Source organism: Echiichthys vipera (assembly GCF_963691815.1).
Source record: "Echiichthys vipera genome assembly, chromosome: 12".
Taxonomy (NCBI): Eukaryota; Metazoa; Chordata; class Actinopteri; order Perciformes; family Trachinidae; genus Echiichthys; species Echiichthys vipera.
In genome coordinates, this window is record NC_139837.1 from 21826870 (window position 1) to 21844074 (window position 17205).

Sequence of the window (17205 nt, forward strand, 5' to 3'; positions counted from 1 at the left end):
GGACGTCTTTAAATAACATGTTCTTTTTCCAGTGTAGCACCTTGATGAAGAGATGTGCGGTGATCACATATTCAGTCCTTCTTCTAATGTGTCTAATTATACTTAATAATATTACATAATAAATAGTGTTGGTCCTCTGATGCGTCAGAAGGGGACGCAGGGTTTTTAGGGCAGCATTGGTGGAGGTCGGACCGCGGTTTTAGTCCTCTGAGGTCACATCTATGTCCTCGGAGCTGGGCTGCTTGGTGGCGATGCGCCATCTGTTAATGTGGTGGTTTCCCTTCTTCTTCTGCTGACTCTCTGGTCCCTCCTCTTCCAGCTTCTGTCGCTTGTACTTGGTCCGCCGGTTCTGGAACCACACCTTCACCTGCACAGAACAATAACCAGGGTTAATGGTGATTATGCACTTTTTTAAGTAGACTGTAGTGTCATTTCAGAGAGGCACTTATTTACAATATGCAATAGATCTTTCTTAAGGTGGATGTTCTGACTTGTCAGACACAGGTGCAACTTTAGTTCTAGGGCGCTGGTGTGAATGCTGGCACAGTTAAATGTAGTGAGGCTGCAGCTAAAGATTATTTTTGTCATCTGTTAATCTGAGTATTTTTACAATTGAGCATGAATTGCATGGTCTATAAAAGATTTTCAGGCAACGTTTTTGCCTTGAAAATTGACTACTTCAAGTGTCTTAAGGTCAAGATAAAATGAAAAATGACTGCCACTGTTTTTTAAAATTCTTTTTAACATCATATGTCATCCCAGCATCTCTTTCGCGAAAAGGCTTTTAAACGTATTCTTGTTTAAAAATGAAAACGACTTCTCTTTGCGTTCATGATTGAGCATGGCAATAATGCACAGGAAAGGTCGACAGGCTGGTGTTGCTATGACCTTGGAATATGAGCTTGGCTGACAAACCTATATGTAACAGTTTCATGGCCAGGATGCATTTTTAAAAATAGGACATGAGCACTTATATTGGCACGCTCCTCTATTACTTCTTGACTCTGTCTATGGTTTGGGCTAATTCTACACAGTAAAAGCTGTTGTCACTGAATCTATCAAAGAGACACGTATATTTCCCAGAGAGGGAGGGCAGGGATTATCTCAGATGGAGGCAGCACAGAGGATGAAAAGTACAAATGATAGCTGGAACCTGCTCTCTCTAAGAAAGCACACCACATTTTTCTTTGAGTGAGTTCATTCATATTCAGTTCACTGTCATTATAATTTGCATAATGCAATGGGTGCTTAATTGCAAGCGTCTTATTGACTGACACAAAACTTGCGAGCAGCATTTATCCACATCGCTGACTCAGTAAACCCTTCTTTATATTGCCTATTAGGCCTAATTGACACCCAGATGTGGACTCATTACACATAACCATCAATAATATTTACACTCTTTTATCTAATCTAATTTTTAATTCCTTTAAGAGAATCTTTAACACACAAAGCTGCAACTATGAATGTGACTAGAATGCAATTATTTAAATTAAATTGCACTGAATCATGTATCTAACAAGTTTGAATTTGTGTGAAGTGTACAATACAGTCCTAGTGTCTAGTGACTACCTTAGTGACTACCATAGTGCTATCTTGCCATGGGGCCTATCAGCAAGGTTGTGTAAATGTATTCATTAAATTTTTTAACACACCTACATTTGCTAACAATGCGTTGCATTCATGTTAATGTATATTTTTGGACATATTTTTGAAGAAAAACATTGCAGACCCCTGATCGCGGATGTTTTTGTCCGTTGCATTCTGTCACATTTAGTTAATTATTTGATTTATTTTATCTTAGCTTTATTTGTATTTGATTTATGTTAGCTTATTGTTACTCTCATCTTTGTATTGAAACTGTTGCGTGATAATTTCCCTCGGGATAAATTACGCTTCTTGAATCTTGAATCTTTACTGTTCGCTTCTCTTTTACTTTATTTCATACCAGAAATAAATGTAGGAATTCTTGAGAGAAAATACAGGAAAAAAACAAGCTAACTGATACTGGAGATAATCTAAATAATAGTTTGTTTTAATTATCGCGATATGTGACAGCTACGAGAACACGGACGTTCGATCCTAGAATGTTGTTGCCATGGCACTTAATTGGCCGTGTTTCGTAGAGGAATCCAAAAGTGGACCACCTTAAACAATAGGATTTGTTAGCATAACACTGCGTTAGCCTTACCTGTGTTTCGGATAAGCTCAGGCTGTTCGCCAGCTGCTTCCTCTCGGCTCCGACCACATAGTGGTTCTTCTCGAAGGCTCTTTCCAGGCGGAGCAGCTGCGACGGGGAGAAGGCTGTCCGGATGCGCTTGGGTTTCCTGGCGAAAGGGCCGTGGAGGAGCAGGCTGTCCTGGGACACATCGTTACCTGACACACCGGGGGCAAAGAAACAACCAGGGACGTCACTTTGCGGCTGGACAAGGTAACTGTTTGCCTGGACTCCGTTATTAGAAGTTAGGCGACCTCCTCAGAATAATCTGTCATCACAATGGTAATGGAAAGCTTTTTAAAATAATGTAAATATTATTTTTGTATTATTAATAGTATTACCAGCAGTCTATATAAGTAACTTGGCCAATAGTTAATATACTCCTACTAATAATAATAATCGAAAGGGACTATTAAATAAAAAATACCCCATTAAAACAGCTTTTTTGTCAAATTGGCTTTAAAAAAATAATAATAATAAGCCTACCATTGGTTTTATAAAAGCGACATTTCTATTAGGCTACTTTAGTTTTTGCATAGGGACTACACTGCCCTACAAAGTGCAGCAACTACGAAATCGCATGGTTTATAGAAAAGAGAAATACTTAATTGATCCCAAGCTGGGAAATTGCAGTTTTCTGCACAATTATGGGCCTGAAAGTATATGGGTAGGATTGATTTGGATAAAACATATGTAATGGTAAACTAGTAAACCATAGTCCGTCAGTGATGTGGAAAATATTCATTTGTTGGAACAGGAAACAAACTTTAAAGCCTTTATTGCCTACATTTTTTCTTATCGCAATGACTGCACTTATGGCTCTGTATGGCAGTGCTGCAAAATTCTGTATTTTAAGGCATAAACCTGCAGCGTTATGGAGACGGGACCTTTGCAAATAACTACATAAAATAGACATCAGGTACTCTAATTGTGTGATAAATTGAAAGAGTATATACTTTTTATTTAAATAACTGAATTAAAATTACCGAAAAATACAGCAAATAAGATAGTATTTGCTGTATTTTGTGTTGTTTGAGGATAACGTTTTACTGTGAATTGTTGTTAATTACCTGACATATTATTTCGCTTTTACCGTGATATACTCCCCATTATGTTGTCAGAAAGGTGCCATAGATGAAACAGAAATTATTCTGAGAAGATGAGATGTTTATTTTATGGTAAAACATTTTTATTTTAGGGATATAACACGCTCGTTCTCTGTTGATAGTGACCTTTTGTTTTTTAAGTTTTTATGTAACTAGAGGATATATGTGATATATTCATCAATGAGTCTGTATTGTAATTAGGATGTATCATGAAACTGCCGTTGTGAAAACATCAATTTAGATTTAATTCAATGAATACATTATTATCCAAGTATTTAGTTCAAAAATGATTCTTATATATTTTTACAAATGTACATCATTCTGTCTTATTTGTAAAATATATTTTCTGTCCAGTAGTTAAAGAATGCAATAAAAATCAATATAAAAATCAAAGTTGCTTCACACAGTATAAACAACAATAATAGGAGATAATAGAGATGAATGTATAGGATAATAGTTGGTGCACAATTGCGCTGAGCTTTGTCTGGTAAATAAATCACTGCAGGCTGTGTTCAAATCCTTCCTATTCCCATTCTATTTAAATGATTATCCTGGATTTGTATCACTTTTGTCTCTAAAGCCTGGCTGTTGTGTTAGATTTTGAGAATGAAATGAGCCTAACCTAAGGCGAGTTTTTTCGTATGGAAAAAAACAAATCTACATCAGAGCTTATCTTCTCCTGACTGCGGCTTTCTGAGAGTAGCTGCAGGGCGAATGAGAGTGGGAATATGAGCGCGCTGCCAACTCGGTGGTCTTGTCCTTTATTTATTATCCGTGGCTGCAATTAATGGTTCAACTAAGGGATAGTTTCAGTGACAGCCCTGTACAGGGATCTGTCATCTCATTAGAACATGGAAACCTCTCAAAAGCAGAACTTGAAGCATGCGTTTACCACCTCTCTGAGCTTATTTAGAATTATGCAAACACACACACACACACACACACACACACACACACACACACACACACACACACACACACACACACACACACACACCTTTGTCTCGCAGTAAACTAACACACTTAAACCTGGTTTATTTAGCATTTAACGCGCAGAAGCCTATTGTTTGGCCTACTTTATTTTACTCTAATTACTCAGGCGTAAATACTTGCATGTATCAAACTAGGTCGCTTACGAGTGAAGTCTAAAAATCCGTTTTTCAACCCTCTTACCTTGAAATCTGTGTCCGAAAAACCTGTTCCGTAGCACCCAGGGATAGAAGTTGAGCGGGTCTCGGTGTTGCGTCCCGAAGAAGTGCGGATGCTGTAGGTGGGAGCCACCGAGCTGGTGTGGGGCCACGGTGAGGGAGGGGTGGTTCACCGTCTCTGGGAACACCAGGTCCGGGCTCTGGTAGAGGGACCGGGCCGGCGGAGCCTGGTAACTGTTCATTAAGACATCCGTCGTCGGGTTTGAGTAACTTAAAGCCGTCGGACGGATGGGTTCCTCAGCGATCAGAGGGTTCTCCTTGGCGACCAGAGACTCTATAGTAAAGCAGCGCTTTCCCGCAGACGAAAACATCATATCTGGAGAGAAATAGAAACCAAGACCAGTAGAAAGTGATCGGTATGTGTCCTTCCTCTTGCTGGAAAAGCAGGAAAAGATAGCTTCCCTCTCAGAGATGCATCATGCCCAAAGATGGAGGGGTTTTGCCTGCACAAGCTCGTCCAGCGGAGATGCTGCTACAAAACTCAACAGTGCTGCAAATTGTCCTGATCCATCAAGTGTGCACGCACTCAGAGGGTTTCTGTGCACAAGTGCACCAAGTAAAAGCGCCTCCAACCTTCAATGTGGCTTGACGCTGCGCACGGAGAGAGCTGATTGGACCAGAGCACCTGCCAATTAAAGGCCTCCTCAAGTACCTGCTCCCTAGGTCACACAGGACCGGGCAGCTTAGTTACGGAGACAAGCTGAGAAAACATGTGTGCCCCAATTAATGGGTCATTGTGTGTCCTGTTCAGCAGTAATATCTCATTTTTCTTCAGGGAAATAATCTGCCGGTGGGGGACGGGGACTTTCATCTGTTTCAGAGACGATAGTAGTGGACACCTATCTAGAGAATTCTGGGTAAAGAAAATGTCTCATGGAACAAGAATTTCACTGTTATTTTAATCACGCTTTTATGTGTTTGAACCCTCGTGATACAGCGTTAAATATGTGCTGAACATAAATACGATATTAAATGTAACAGCCCATATCTCTCAGTTATTCATTTACATGCAGTGGTGCTCTAAAACAACACGCATCTGACTGACTTTCGAGTGAACGTGCAAAACTGTAATCAATGTAATCTTCTTTCAGCAGTAAACTCAAACAATTTCCATCAAGCAAAATTATTGCTTTTGTCATTTCAAACGCTTAAATTGCAACTTTATTTCTCATGTGTGCTTTACAGGCTACATGTTGATCTTAACGCTCTGTTACAAATAAAGAAAATGAAAATGTATATTTGTAGTCTACCTCATGAATGAACAAAGGCGTCAATTTAATAATAATTATTATTATTTGAATGCCTTTGTGTTTCCATTGTTCACTCAATTGATACATTATTTTAAATGATGATATTTAGGTTTTGCATTAAGGTGTGTCAAGGAGCAAAATAAAACTCCCCTTTATGCTTTTGCGAAGCATCAATAAAAAGAAATAATGATGGCAGGGAAGCTTGTTTTGAAATGAGTTTTAAAGTTTAAACGCATATGGAGACGCTCGTGAGAGAACAATTGAGCAGCATGCAGTCCTGCAGGAGAGCAGAGCGCGGGCAGCCTGGGATTGTGTTTGCAGCTCACCGCCTTTATCCCTGGGCGCTCCGCTTCCACGGTGCTCTAACCAAGTTAATAATTATCCTCTTAATTCGCTCGTCTGCGAAGAGGTTGCATTAGAAAATCATTACCGATGGAAATTATAAGGTAAAACAAGTTGTTGATTAGGCTTTTAGAGCTAAAGGCTCCTAAAGACAGCACTATAGGTTCTGGGAATGCGTCCGTGTCCAAACGAACTCCATCATTTCCTTTCCCAGTGTCATTGTGTGTGTGTGTGTGACAGATAATCATCTGCAGGCTGTTTATTTACTGGGTGAGCCCTGGACTTCTTGATGCCGTTTCCCCTCACCTGCATGACTCAGAAGAGCCACTGCTGAATATTACACACCGTTTCGATCCTAATAAAAAGGCTCTTTATGTCGATTAGATCGCCGAACTGAAACGAGTGCCCAAACCGATCTGTTGCATGTTCTGCGGAGTTATTTCGCTTCAGGAGACAAACATATTCGTTAGTATGTTTTGTTGTGGAGTCCCGTTATAAAGCTTTCGTAGTGACCGTAATTATTGAGAATAGACGCAGTGAGATATTAGGGAATAACGAAAAATCACTCGCATATCCTATAATAATAATGATAATAACAAAAGGCTACGTTGTATAAATATATCGCCATTGTGGGGGGCGTGAAAAGTGGGATATTCCAGCACACGTTACTTTTTATTGCAGGATTTTATATACAAACCGTATTTTTACCCGGAGTGCATTAGCGGCAGCAGCAGCAGCAGCAGCAGCAGCAGCAGCAGGAGGAACTTGTGGGCTGACCGAGCCGGTTGAGTTTATGGTGAAAGCCTGCGGGCCTTTACGCACTGACCCTGATCGCTGCTGGTTAATAGATGTCCAAATCGCTCTGCATTAACAAAAACAAAGCAGAGAAGTCTACCTTTGTTCCTGCTGTTGGTTTCCCCCCGAGGCTCCAGGCTCCGGCCAAAGTGATCTTCAATAGGAAACAGCGCGTTAGTCTTCAGTGGAAACACGTTTTAGAGTGAAATTCCTCTATAGCAATTTAATATTCCCGAGATATTTTAGCCCATGTGTGAGACAATTAGCGTTGAGTTGAGACCTTAATATTCATGAAATACCCTGCATCTCACTCACGTCATAATGTCTTCATTCAGATTATATATTAATTATGGGATTGCCACAGTAGAGGCTTGGGTGTAGCATGTTACACATTGGCCAATTAAGAGAACTAAGAGAGAATAGTTAACACAAATAAATTAAGGATCAGACGCAGAGTTGAGTCACGTTCCTCTTTATTTTAGGTCATCGACAGTGCAACATGACTCCACTAGTTCTGTGTGAAAGCCAAGTTTACATTTTAAATCAAGTGTTAATTGACCCAAACTGTTACATGTTTTCTCATAAACACAATTGTATCATTTTTGGAGAAATCACTCCTCCTTATTTATTCAGTACAAATTAGAAGATAATATTGTTCCTACAAGTATAATGTCAAAGCTTAAAGTAAGAATCTGACTGAGAACATTTAGGCACACATTTTTTAGGAACAGTTGATGTAAAAAAAAAAAAAAAACAACAACAGCAACACTTATTTCCCAGAATGTGTAAATTATAAAAAATAAATTGACTTTACTTGACTATGAGAACCCATGAGTATCAGTGAGTCCTGGGTCAGAAAGGAAAAACATGAACATGATAATATATTGCTGCTGACTTTTGTCTTTTTACAATTTGGTAAAAGATAAAAAGGTTTACAAATGACTTTCACCTGCGCTCAACAACTCAATGGGCCTCTAACAGTTCAATCTCATTTAATTGAAGACATTTTACAAGTGAATTGTCCACAATGTTGTTTTTGGGGATCAGAGGAAAAGAGGCACGAAAAGGAAGAGACCACTGTGGAGACAGATGCTTCAATCTAATATAAGTGCTGCCCTCTAGTGGCCCAAACAACATGCTGCTATTCTGCTGATAATGAGTGAGACCATTCTGATAGTTATATTTTACTATACTAATGACAGCTTTAAATCCTTGTTACCAAATGTATACTTACACTTATAGCGTGTCCCATCTCTAGAGATAGAAACACATGATCGTCCTTCAGTTCGTTCTAACTTGACAAAATGCCCCCACTGATGAGCGATCTGACTTTCTCTACATTTTCTCTCATTTCCTTCTTCTAACTTTATGTTAACACCAAACTTGGAAATAATGTTCTTTTCATACTGTTCACCTGCAACCCTCTGCAAAACTACCTGAAACCCCCCACACTCTTATCATGAGCACAATTTAATCTCATAACTGCATCTTATTTGACTTCCAGCTGCTCCTGTTTTTAAACTCGATTTCTCTGTTTTCAGTATTCTGTGTCACTTTACTTTTCTGATATTTCAGGTTTGCCTATGTATTTTTCAAACGTTTTGTGTTTGGTCCTGTCCTCAAATGTTTGTTTAAGTCTCGGCTATATTGCAAATGAGGTTGCTCCTCAATATACTCCCAAGTTTAAATAAAGGTTATAAATAAATAAAACTTTGTTTTCAAAATTAGAGGCCCGTAGTTGGATAACACGTTTCAAATCAACTGTCTGACGTTTTACCTCCAAAGGCAAGTCTCTCAGTCAATGAAACCAAATTCAGTGTTGCTGTTGTGTCTTTTAGAGTAATGCTGCCCTCCAGTGGCTGAAGGGAGTCAGAGCATGTTTATAGGATTGAAGATTTCCTGCAGAGGTCAACTGGAGCCTTTGACCGCAGTGGCTTTTTAGTTGAGTTCCCAAAGGCCCCACTCCGCGTTGTTTCAGGGGATTATGTGGAATATTACCCTGATTAGATATTTAAAAACTGTGAGGTTATTAATGAGCATCATGTTCTTGGTCTTCCATGTATACAGTTGAATGACCCATGTGGACTGCAGTACCATCTTAAATCTATAAAACCAAACAGCCAAAATCATAAATGTATATTTTTACAGAAATGTACCATCACTTGTAGTGGAGTATGCTTCAACAGTTGTATATTTTTGCTTGTGTGGTGTGGAGTTAATGACCATCACAGTGAAATGAAATGTATATTTGTCTGCAGGAAAACAGTGGTCAAACATCAGGCAAAAGCAAACTCCTCTGGGAGGTTTTCTTGGACAGTAGAGGAAAATGAACAGCAGAAGAACCATACACAAAGCTCAAAATAACAAGAACTGATGCAAAAGAGAGGAAGGCCTCAATAAATGAAGTAAAGTCATTTTTAACTGAGATACCTAAAACAAAATATCAGCCTGGTCTTATTTTGTCAGGCACCAATGAATTTAAAACAATCTTTTTAATGACTTGTACATAATTCCACAGTTATAACCTACACTTAACTGTTTGAATTTAGTATATGGCTGATGGGATTTTCACCAGGCATGTGATCAGACAAGTCGTTTCTTAATGAAGGGCTCGTTTGTGAAATTCTCTTTTCCAGCCTGATGAGAGGCCGCGGAGGCTCGCGGTTTCCCCTCTCACCTCCTGCGTTCATTAATAAACTAATTGGCCATTTTGTTTCGCATTAGCGTTGTGTGCTCAGCTAATCTGACCCACTTAAATACTTGGAAAATTTCACCCCATTCTAACGAGATGGGAAAAGTAGCACGTCGCTGAGTTTGTGCCACCTGCACGAGAAGTGCGGTCGTTTAGCCACCTGTACTCCGTCGGCTCCCCTCCTCAGCATAAACAAACATGCCACTTTTAACACGGCCTGGAGAAAAACTACGTGTTTATATCAAGAGAAGGTATCCATCTCTATCTGCTTAGTTTAATCTCAAGTCCGATATATAACCATTCTTTGACTTATTAAAAGTGCGTAATGCCAATATTAAAGCTATGAAAGCCACATCACACGGTTCCCCAAATGAATGGCATGGGAACATTTTGGAGAAGTGATATGAGATATAATGTTGTTCAAGTTCTTCGAAGCAGCTATTTAAAGTACCTGACATTCATTTTGCAGCGATTTGGATACGTTTTTAGACCCCCCCCCCCCCTTAATTTTATTTGATTGGTGGTGTGCGTAAAAAGACGCACGTTGGCTAAATTGCGCGTTATTTGGAAAGCAGCGAGTTGTTTCTTTTTGTCCGGCCTTTAACTTGCTTCTATCTGTCTCTGAACAGGAACCACTGTTTCCTGGGAGAAAACAGGTCCGTTCTCCACACATGTCGATGAGGAGAGCTGCTCTTGTCAGTGCCCGTGTCAGAAGTCATTGTGCGTCTCAAATGCGGCCCTTTCACCACGAGACAAAGGGCAGCTTCTACTTCAAACGCGAGTAATGAAAGCTAATGACTATTAGATGGAGTAGAGGGGCCCTCGTCTTTGCAAATGAAATGCAAAGGAGGATTTTTTTTTTTACAATCGCCTACCCTAAAACGCGCGTTGGTCAAATGAAGTGCACTCTCCTATTGGAGCTGGAGGTTATTGCTCTCCATGAGAACTTTCACACCTTCTCAGAGCATCTGGGCTGAGTCATGTGACCAAGGGCATTTTAATTTAGGGAGAAAACTCTTAGAGCTGATGAAATGTCTTAGGTATTTAGAAGAAACGGCCAACAATATAATATAAGATTTGAATGTCATCATTTCATGTGCTTTTGCTGAATGGATTCAACACACATGAGCGAAGACGGAGAGAAACATAATCAGTCTTTAGGATTTAAAAATTTGCATTTCTTATAATAATACAATTTCAAAAAAGTAGATATTAACTAGAGCTGAAACATTCAGTTATTTTTTAAGAAAACATTCTCTGGTTCCAGATTCTCAAATGTAAGGATGTGTTGTTTTTTTTTGTCACATACAATATACTGAACATCTTTGGGTTTGAATATGTAATATGAAATGATCTCCTTCTTAAATGATGAATGGTCGCAGCCCTAGAAGAGTGTAATGTGTGTATTCACACTGCCTTTATCTTGATGTTACAGACTGTGAGCAACATGTCTTAAATAATGCTTAATATCTCCAGTTTTTGTATTTTCACTAAACGTGAGGTGTTGCAACCTGGTGCCATTTGTGTTATCATGAGTTTCAGGTTCAATTAGTAAAGTTGGCCTGTGAGCGTCTAAATCCACGTCACTGCTGGACAACCAAAACATGGCAATGTTAGTGCAGTTCATTTTGCTTGTACATGACTTATCTTATTTTCAGATCAGGGAATTTATTTTTAGAGACAAAAAGAAACATTGAAAATACTTTGGCTGCAGCTAAATTATTGTCATTATCAGTTAATCTAATTCTATAATCTATAAATTGTCAGGAAATGGTGAAAAATGCCGGCCACAATGTCCCAGAGCCCACGGCGTCGTCTTCAGGTGGCTTCTTTTGTTTGACCAACAGTTAGACTCTAAACTGTATTTAAATGATCATATGAGACAAAGGAAAGCTGTAAACCCTCCTGTTTCTATGTCTTTTCTATTACATAAACGATAAATCAACTCATCAAAACTGTTCATTAGGCAATTGTTTGAGCCAGAAAAGACAATACATCATATTAAGATAGTGTGGATAAACACATTGTAAGTTTTTGCAAAGGGAATGAGAGGAACAAGTCTGGAGGGAAATGAAGATGTGACAGTTGCTTTCACGAGGAGCTTCACTTCAGACCCTGTAGAGAGTCTTAAGAACCCCAGCCAGCACTGGCATGTTTCCAGCCGTTAAGGTGCCCTGTGCTAATTGGGACGATGAGCCCGGTGACCCCCACCCCTCCCAAGGACTCCAGGTTTTCCCAGGCCTCTGACTGCTTCTTTCTTTCCCTCAATGGGATTACGTTGGGCTGTGGCGAGGGGAGAGGAGGGGGAGCTCTGATTCTCAGCTGATCACATCAGAAACGGCTCTCTGGGGTTTTTACACAAATTCTGCTCCTTCAGCGGCGCTTCAGCCCTAATCAGGCCGAGCAGAGACACCAGGGAGAGAGCAGGCAGGGGGCGGCGGACAAGAGAAAGAGATCAGCTCCGTTACTGTTTATTAACCTGCTCTCTTTGATACTGTTAGCAGCCATCTTCTCCCTCTTGCAGCACCTCTGCAAACATCGCTGCTGCGCTGTGGTTACATTTGTCTTTGACGTGTTTACATATTGAGAACAGGCCTACAAGTGTCCCAGTGTGCACCAACATTACAAACCTGTTGGTTAAGTATGTAAAGGTCAATGTTCATGCGAGCTGATTCAGTTAACTTCAGGCTCTCAAGATTGCATTTCATCTTTCTGCTCAGTTTCTTATCTGACTTTGTTTTCTTTGGTTTTGGTAGACGTTTGCTTGGAAAAGAGACCCAGGAAATATTTACAGTTACATATAAATAATAGAGCAAAATAAAGGGAAGGCGGTAGATTGAGTCTGTACCTCTTCTATAGTACAATTGGTCTGATTTAAATGGAATCAGCACACTTAACGGTCATGTATACTGCCTTACTGAGACAGAGAGCTGTAACTACAGAAACAGTGAAATTGCGGGGAAAGGGGGATGAAGTTTCTTAGCCATGGTTTCACAGATCTATAAGATGTAAAACCATAATTGTGTTTGTAGGAAGATTATTGATAGGGTTGGATATGATCTAATAATAATAATACATTTATTTTATAGAGCGCTTTTCAAGAACCCGAAGACACTTACAATGACAGTGAAATGTTAATGACGGTCTCAGGAATCAGTACGATTCCAATTCTCAAAGTCCAGAATCCATTTGTTTCACTTCTGTTGTTATTTTACACACATCAATGGCATAAAACCCTTAATACTGCAAAGTATATCGAGGGATAACATACCCCAAAGTATGTTTATTGCACTCACTTTTTCTCTTGATTCCTTTCTGTTTTGAAGGCCATTATACCTGTGGTATTGTCAAGGGTCACAAACAAAAGGAGTTTGTCAGCCATTGATATAGATCAGTGCTGAATCCTTAGAACCAAACATTTTTGGCAGGAAAGCACTCAAGTACATGATTCATTCAAATTGCAAGCTGATCCTCAGGCCTCTTCCATTTACATGCGACGCGTGTAAAGGTAGCTTATTACTCTGAATATATGGGCAAATATGTTCTAAATCAACCTGTCACTGGCTAATTGATCACCGAATGTCAATATTAGACATCAGGTTTATACATTTTTACTGTTTTCTTAAGTCATTTAAGTTGTACGTATGAATTGTCAAAGGAAAATGGACATGAGACGTGGATGTACATCTACATACATCAACAATAGGCACATTAGAAACACAAAAAAACAGGAATCCTCCAGAAAAAACACAAAACAATACAAGACACAGACTGATACACCAAAGCCACGTATCATTGAGTTCTGTAGGTAAGGAATTTTGTCATAATGGTGTTTGACATAAGGACCCCCTTTTCTGCCTGTAATATTTTTACTGAGCATCTTTAAAGGTGAAAGGATGAAAGAGATGGAAACACTGCTCTGTGTTCCCCTCCGCTGTCTTTGTTTGATATGTCAGAGTTATCCGCAGGACAGGACTTTCAGGTTGACCACCCCAATTAGCTGCTCTGATGGACTCATTTGCTACATCCCAGTCCTTTCTACACGCTGTCTTCCCCTCGGGTTTTATCCCTCATGTCTGCCAGGCAGGCTTCAGCAGACAGCATGGGTCCCTTTCCACCTGGAAGGAAAGACGTGGAGTTTGAATAGAGCAGAGACAGGACACCTGCCGGGGTTGGGTGGGCATGTGTGAGCCCCGTCTATTGAGAAGCAGTGAGAACAGGCATATTGACCGTTTAAACAGATTAAAACAGTGAGACCCAGCTCTGTAGCCCCGAGACAGACTGACCCCTACCACCCCGGGTTACAGATATCCACAGCTAATCCCTGAGCTGGTTATTTATTTGCTTAGCTTAAATCAGAGGGGAACCCGAGTCTGTGTCCCAGACTTCAACTTAGATCAAACCCGGGAGGAAATGTCTCGCCATGTCTCCATCATCTTCAGAGTGAGATGAGAGGAGCAATAAAGAGAGGTCAAAGGGCACGAGGATGATTTGAGTGGGATGCATTAGAGAGGATTTCTCTTGAGCTAAATCATTCTCTGATAATATGCAGATTAATTAACCCTCTTGTTTATTCACGGGAAACATTTAGTTTCTAATTTAAATCATCTGGTTGTTCATTGAGCAGAATTCCATCAAATGTTGTGCGTTTGGTTTACTCCAATAATTAAACTGTTCTCATAAAATTGCTAATGTGTCAAAATGAGTCTGACATTAGCTCTTTATTGGACAAAATGATGAGTATCTGTCGCTCTGTGTACCAATACCCATACAACCATACTATTTAGTAGGCCAGAAAAAGATTTTGTGTGTTCCAATGAATAGCACGTGAAAGGCAGTATGCCGAAATGACCAGGTTGTCCTCCTATACAGCATATTCCCCCCAACCAAAATGGCCCCTTATGATATGTAATAAAAAGTTATGCACAACAATTTGTAAGATAGCTTACGAATATGGTGTTGTATTTAACGATTTGAAACAGGGTAGTATAATATCTTATATTCTTTTTAACGCCTTGAAACGTCGGGTGAAAGGGGACTGATGATTAAGTGTAGGCATCAAAACTCTGACCCTCCTCCCTATGTGCAGTTTAGCACTCTTATACTTCGTCGTCTGATTTTGTTCTCTGTCCCGTGCGTGGTAACTATGTGGATTACAAAAGAATTACAGTGCATTTATTTTGTAATGATTTGTTAGAGCGCTGATTGAGAGCAGCCCGTCTACTGCCAACGGTCGGATTTTGAACTATATGCAAGCCAGCTTTCTGGCCCACAACCCTTTGCACAGCACATATGAGCAAGAAGTGCATATTGCATGTAACAGTATGTTTTGAGGGCAGCTGCAGCATAAACTAAAATGCAAAGGAAAAAATATTTGATTTTGAACTCAGTCCTATTTTTCTTTAAAGTCCCTAAAACTGTGGTTTCAAATCTTCTTATTTCAACATTAAACACACCAAAAAACAGTTAAATAACACTACATTCGCAACAATTAAAGTTCAAATTTAGAAAAACACCTTGTTATGTTTAATTTATTAAGAATTAAATGCTCAGCAACTGAGCTATTACCCTTCCACAAGACTATCAGATATAACTTGACTCTCGCTGAACGCTAAAGCCTGATTGGTGGACAGGAGTCAATCAACTGACCCCCGCCAGTGTACTCTGTAAAATCTTACAAGCTGATCTTACTTAAAAAATCTAGCCTGCTATATCTACTTCAGAGCAGAGTTAGAGTACGACAAGGCACTCGCTTTACTAGATTGTCCTAAAAAAGAAGAACCTGTCAGATTTTACAGTGTAAAAAACACCAAAAAAGCACAGAGGTAAAAGGCTAGATCAGATATCTCTCATGAGAAATAAATTATTCTAGCTTTTGTAGAAAGTATGTGCTAATATGGCCTCTCTTCTCAACAGAAGCTGATTAAAGAAATGTTTCCCCGGACTTTTAAAATGTCCAGTGAGTTCAACTGTGTCACGTGCAAATAATAAATGAGAATGTCTGATTAAGTGGCAAACACTAGACTGAATAAGATAGAATGAACAGGACAAGTTAGGCTCATTAATGTCATAAAATATATTTCATTCAAATGTACAAAAACAAGTGAAGTGAACTTATAAAAGAGCAAGAACATTAAATATATAACTATACATCTATTAAATATTCATAGTTGGAGACAAAAGCCTCCTTTCTCAGCAGTATGTACATGAAGTCTTTTCTTTAAAAAGAAAAGTCCTGTGGTGTTCGGTCAACAGTGGTCAGCAGAGTCATCGGACACGTCGATGTCCACGTCTAGGTCAGAGAACTCCTCATCCTCATCCCCTTCATCTCCGTGGCCTTGAGATCCGGGACTTTTCAGCGGAGCAGCCAGGCCCAGTTTGGCCAGCTTGGCCTGCTGCTGCTCCAGACTCTGTTTGCGCCACTTGATGCGTCGATTCTGGAACCAGACTTTGACCTGGAGAGAGAAAACAACGTGCACATTAGGACTATTGTAGTAAGGATAAACGTGTGTTAATGTATTTCTGAGGATACAATTTAAACTTTCCATTTTCATTTTCAGTATATATTTTCTTACCTGAGCTTCTGTGAGCTGTAGAGCCGAAGCCAGCAGGAACCTCTCTGACCCCACCATGTACTGCTGCCGTGCAAACTCCTTCTCCAGCCGGGAGAGCTGCTCGCTGGTGAAGCTCGTTCGCATCCGTTTCGATTTCCCACCTTTAGTTTTGAACGAATGTAGCCCTGCGTTGACTTTGGACATTGAAGCTGCAAAGAAGAAATGACACTATTAATCCCTCTGCCGCGTGAATTTACCGTTGACATTTAACTTTTGCTCTGATAGTTTCAAGTAAATAATGAAAACCTCCTTTTTACCTTGTGCGTAAAAAGCTCCACGGCACGATGCCTGGTAGGTGAAAGGCGGGCAGCAGTAGAGTGAATATCCAGGTTGTGAGTGGAGCGCTGAGTGCAACATGTTTGGAGAATAGACGTATGGTGCTGTTCCTATGGGTAGGCCTACGTGTCCGGCGAGAGGCATAACTGGGACTGCCTGTTGATATTTGTCCCCGCACTGTGTAGGGCTCGCCCGGCAGCTGCTTGCGTCCTCCGGCTTGGCGAGCAAAGCATCAATGGTGAAAGATTTTCCACTGGGAGGCTTCGTTGTCGACGCGCACTGGCTCCCCTGGTACTGCGGGTACAGCGATGCTGGTGCGTAATTACGCACTGAGTATCCATACGCTCCCACTGGTCTGTTCGGCACATGCATCCTGCCAGATGTTTAAAAATGAACAAAAAAGATCTCGAAGGTCTTTGCAGAAACAAGAAGTTGTTGCTCCAAGTGCAACAGAAAAGTGAATGCTGCTCCTTTGCGGAGAGTCCTCATTTATACCCCGGCCGGACACAGAGGTGTCAACAGCCCCCCGTCGGTCCTTTGTCTTTCTAAGTAGCAGATGAGAGAAACGAACATCCCGACAACGTATCCAATTAATCGGTGGAGTAGTACAAGCTGGGATTGTCAAACATCCTAACCCTTTGAATGACAAGGCTTTTGAAGAGCCGTGGGGGCAGGGACCTCAGGAGATTTACTGGCCTACAAAT

At 40.3% G+C, this 17205-nt stretch overlaps 2 protein-coding genes across 2 annotated transcripts; both read right to left on the bottom strand.

Annotated features, from left to right (window-relative positions):
* Positions 1–199: 199 nt before the first annotated feature.
* Positions 200–4846, bottom strand: emx1 (empty spiracles homeobox 1; the record flags this gene model as incomplete). Its single annotated transcript, XM_083923718.1, has 3 exons — positions 200–367; positions 2192–2376; positions 4498–4846. 3 exons carry the CDS (start codon positions 4844–4846, stop codon positions 200–202), a joined length of 702 nt encoding a protein of 233 aa, XP_083779844.1.
* Positions 4847–15859: 11013 nt separating this feature from the next.
* Positions 15860–16873, bottom strand: noto (notochord homeobox; the record flags this gene model as incomplete). Its single annotated transcript, XM_083923962.1, has 3 exons — positions 15860–16066; positions 16187–16374; positions 16483–16873. 3 exons carry the CDS (start codon positions 16871–16873, stop codon positions 15860–15862), a joined length of 786 nt encoding a protein of 261 aa, XP_083780088.1.
* Positions 16874–17205: the final 332 nt, after the last annotated feature.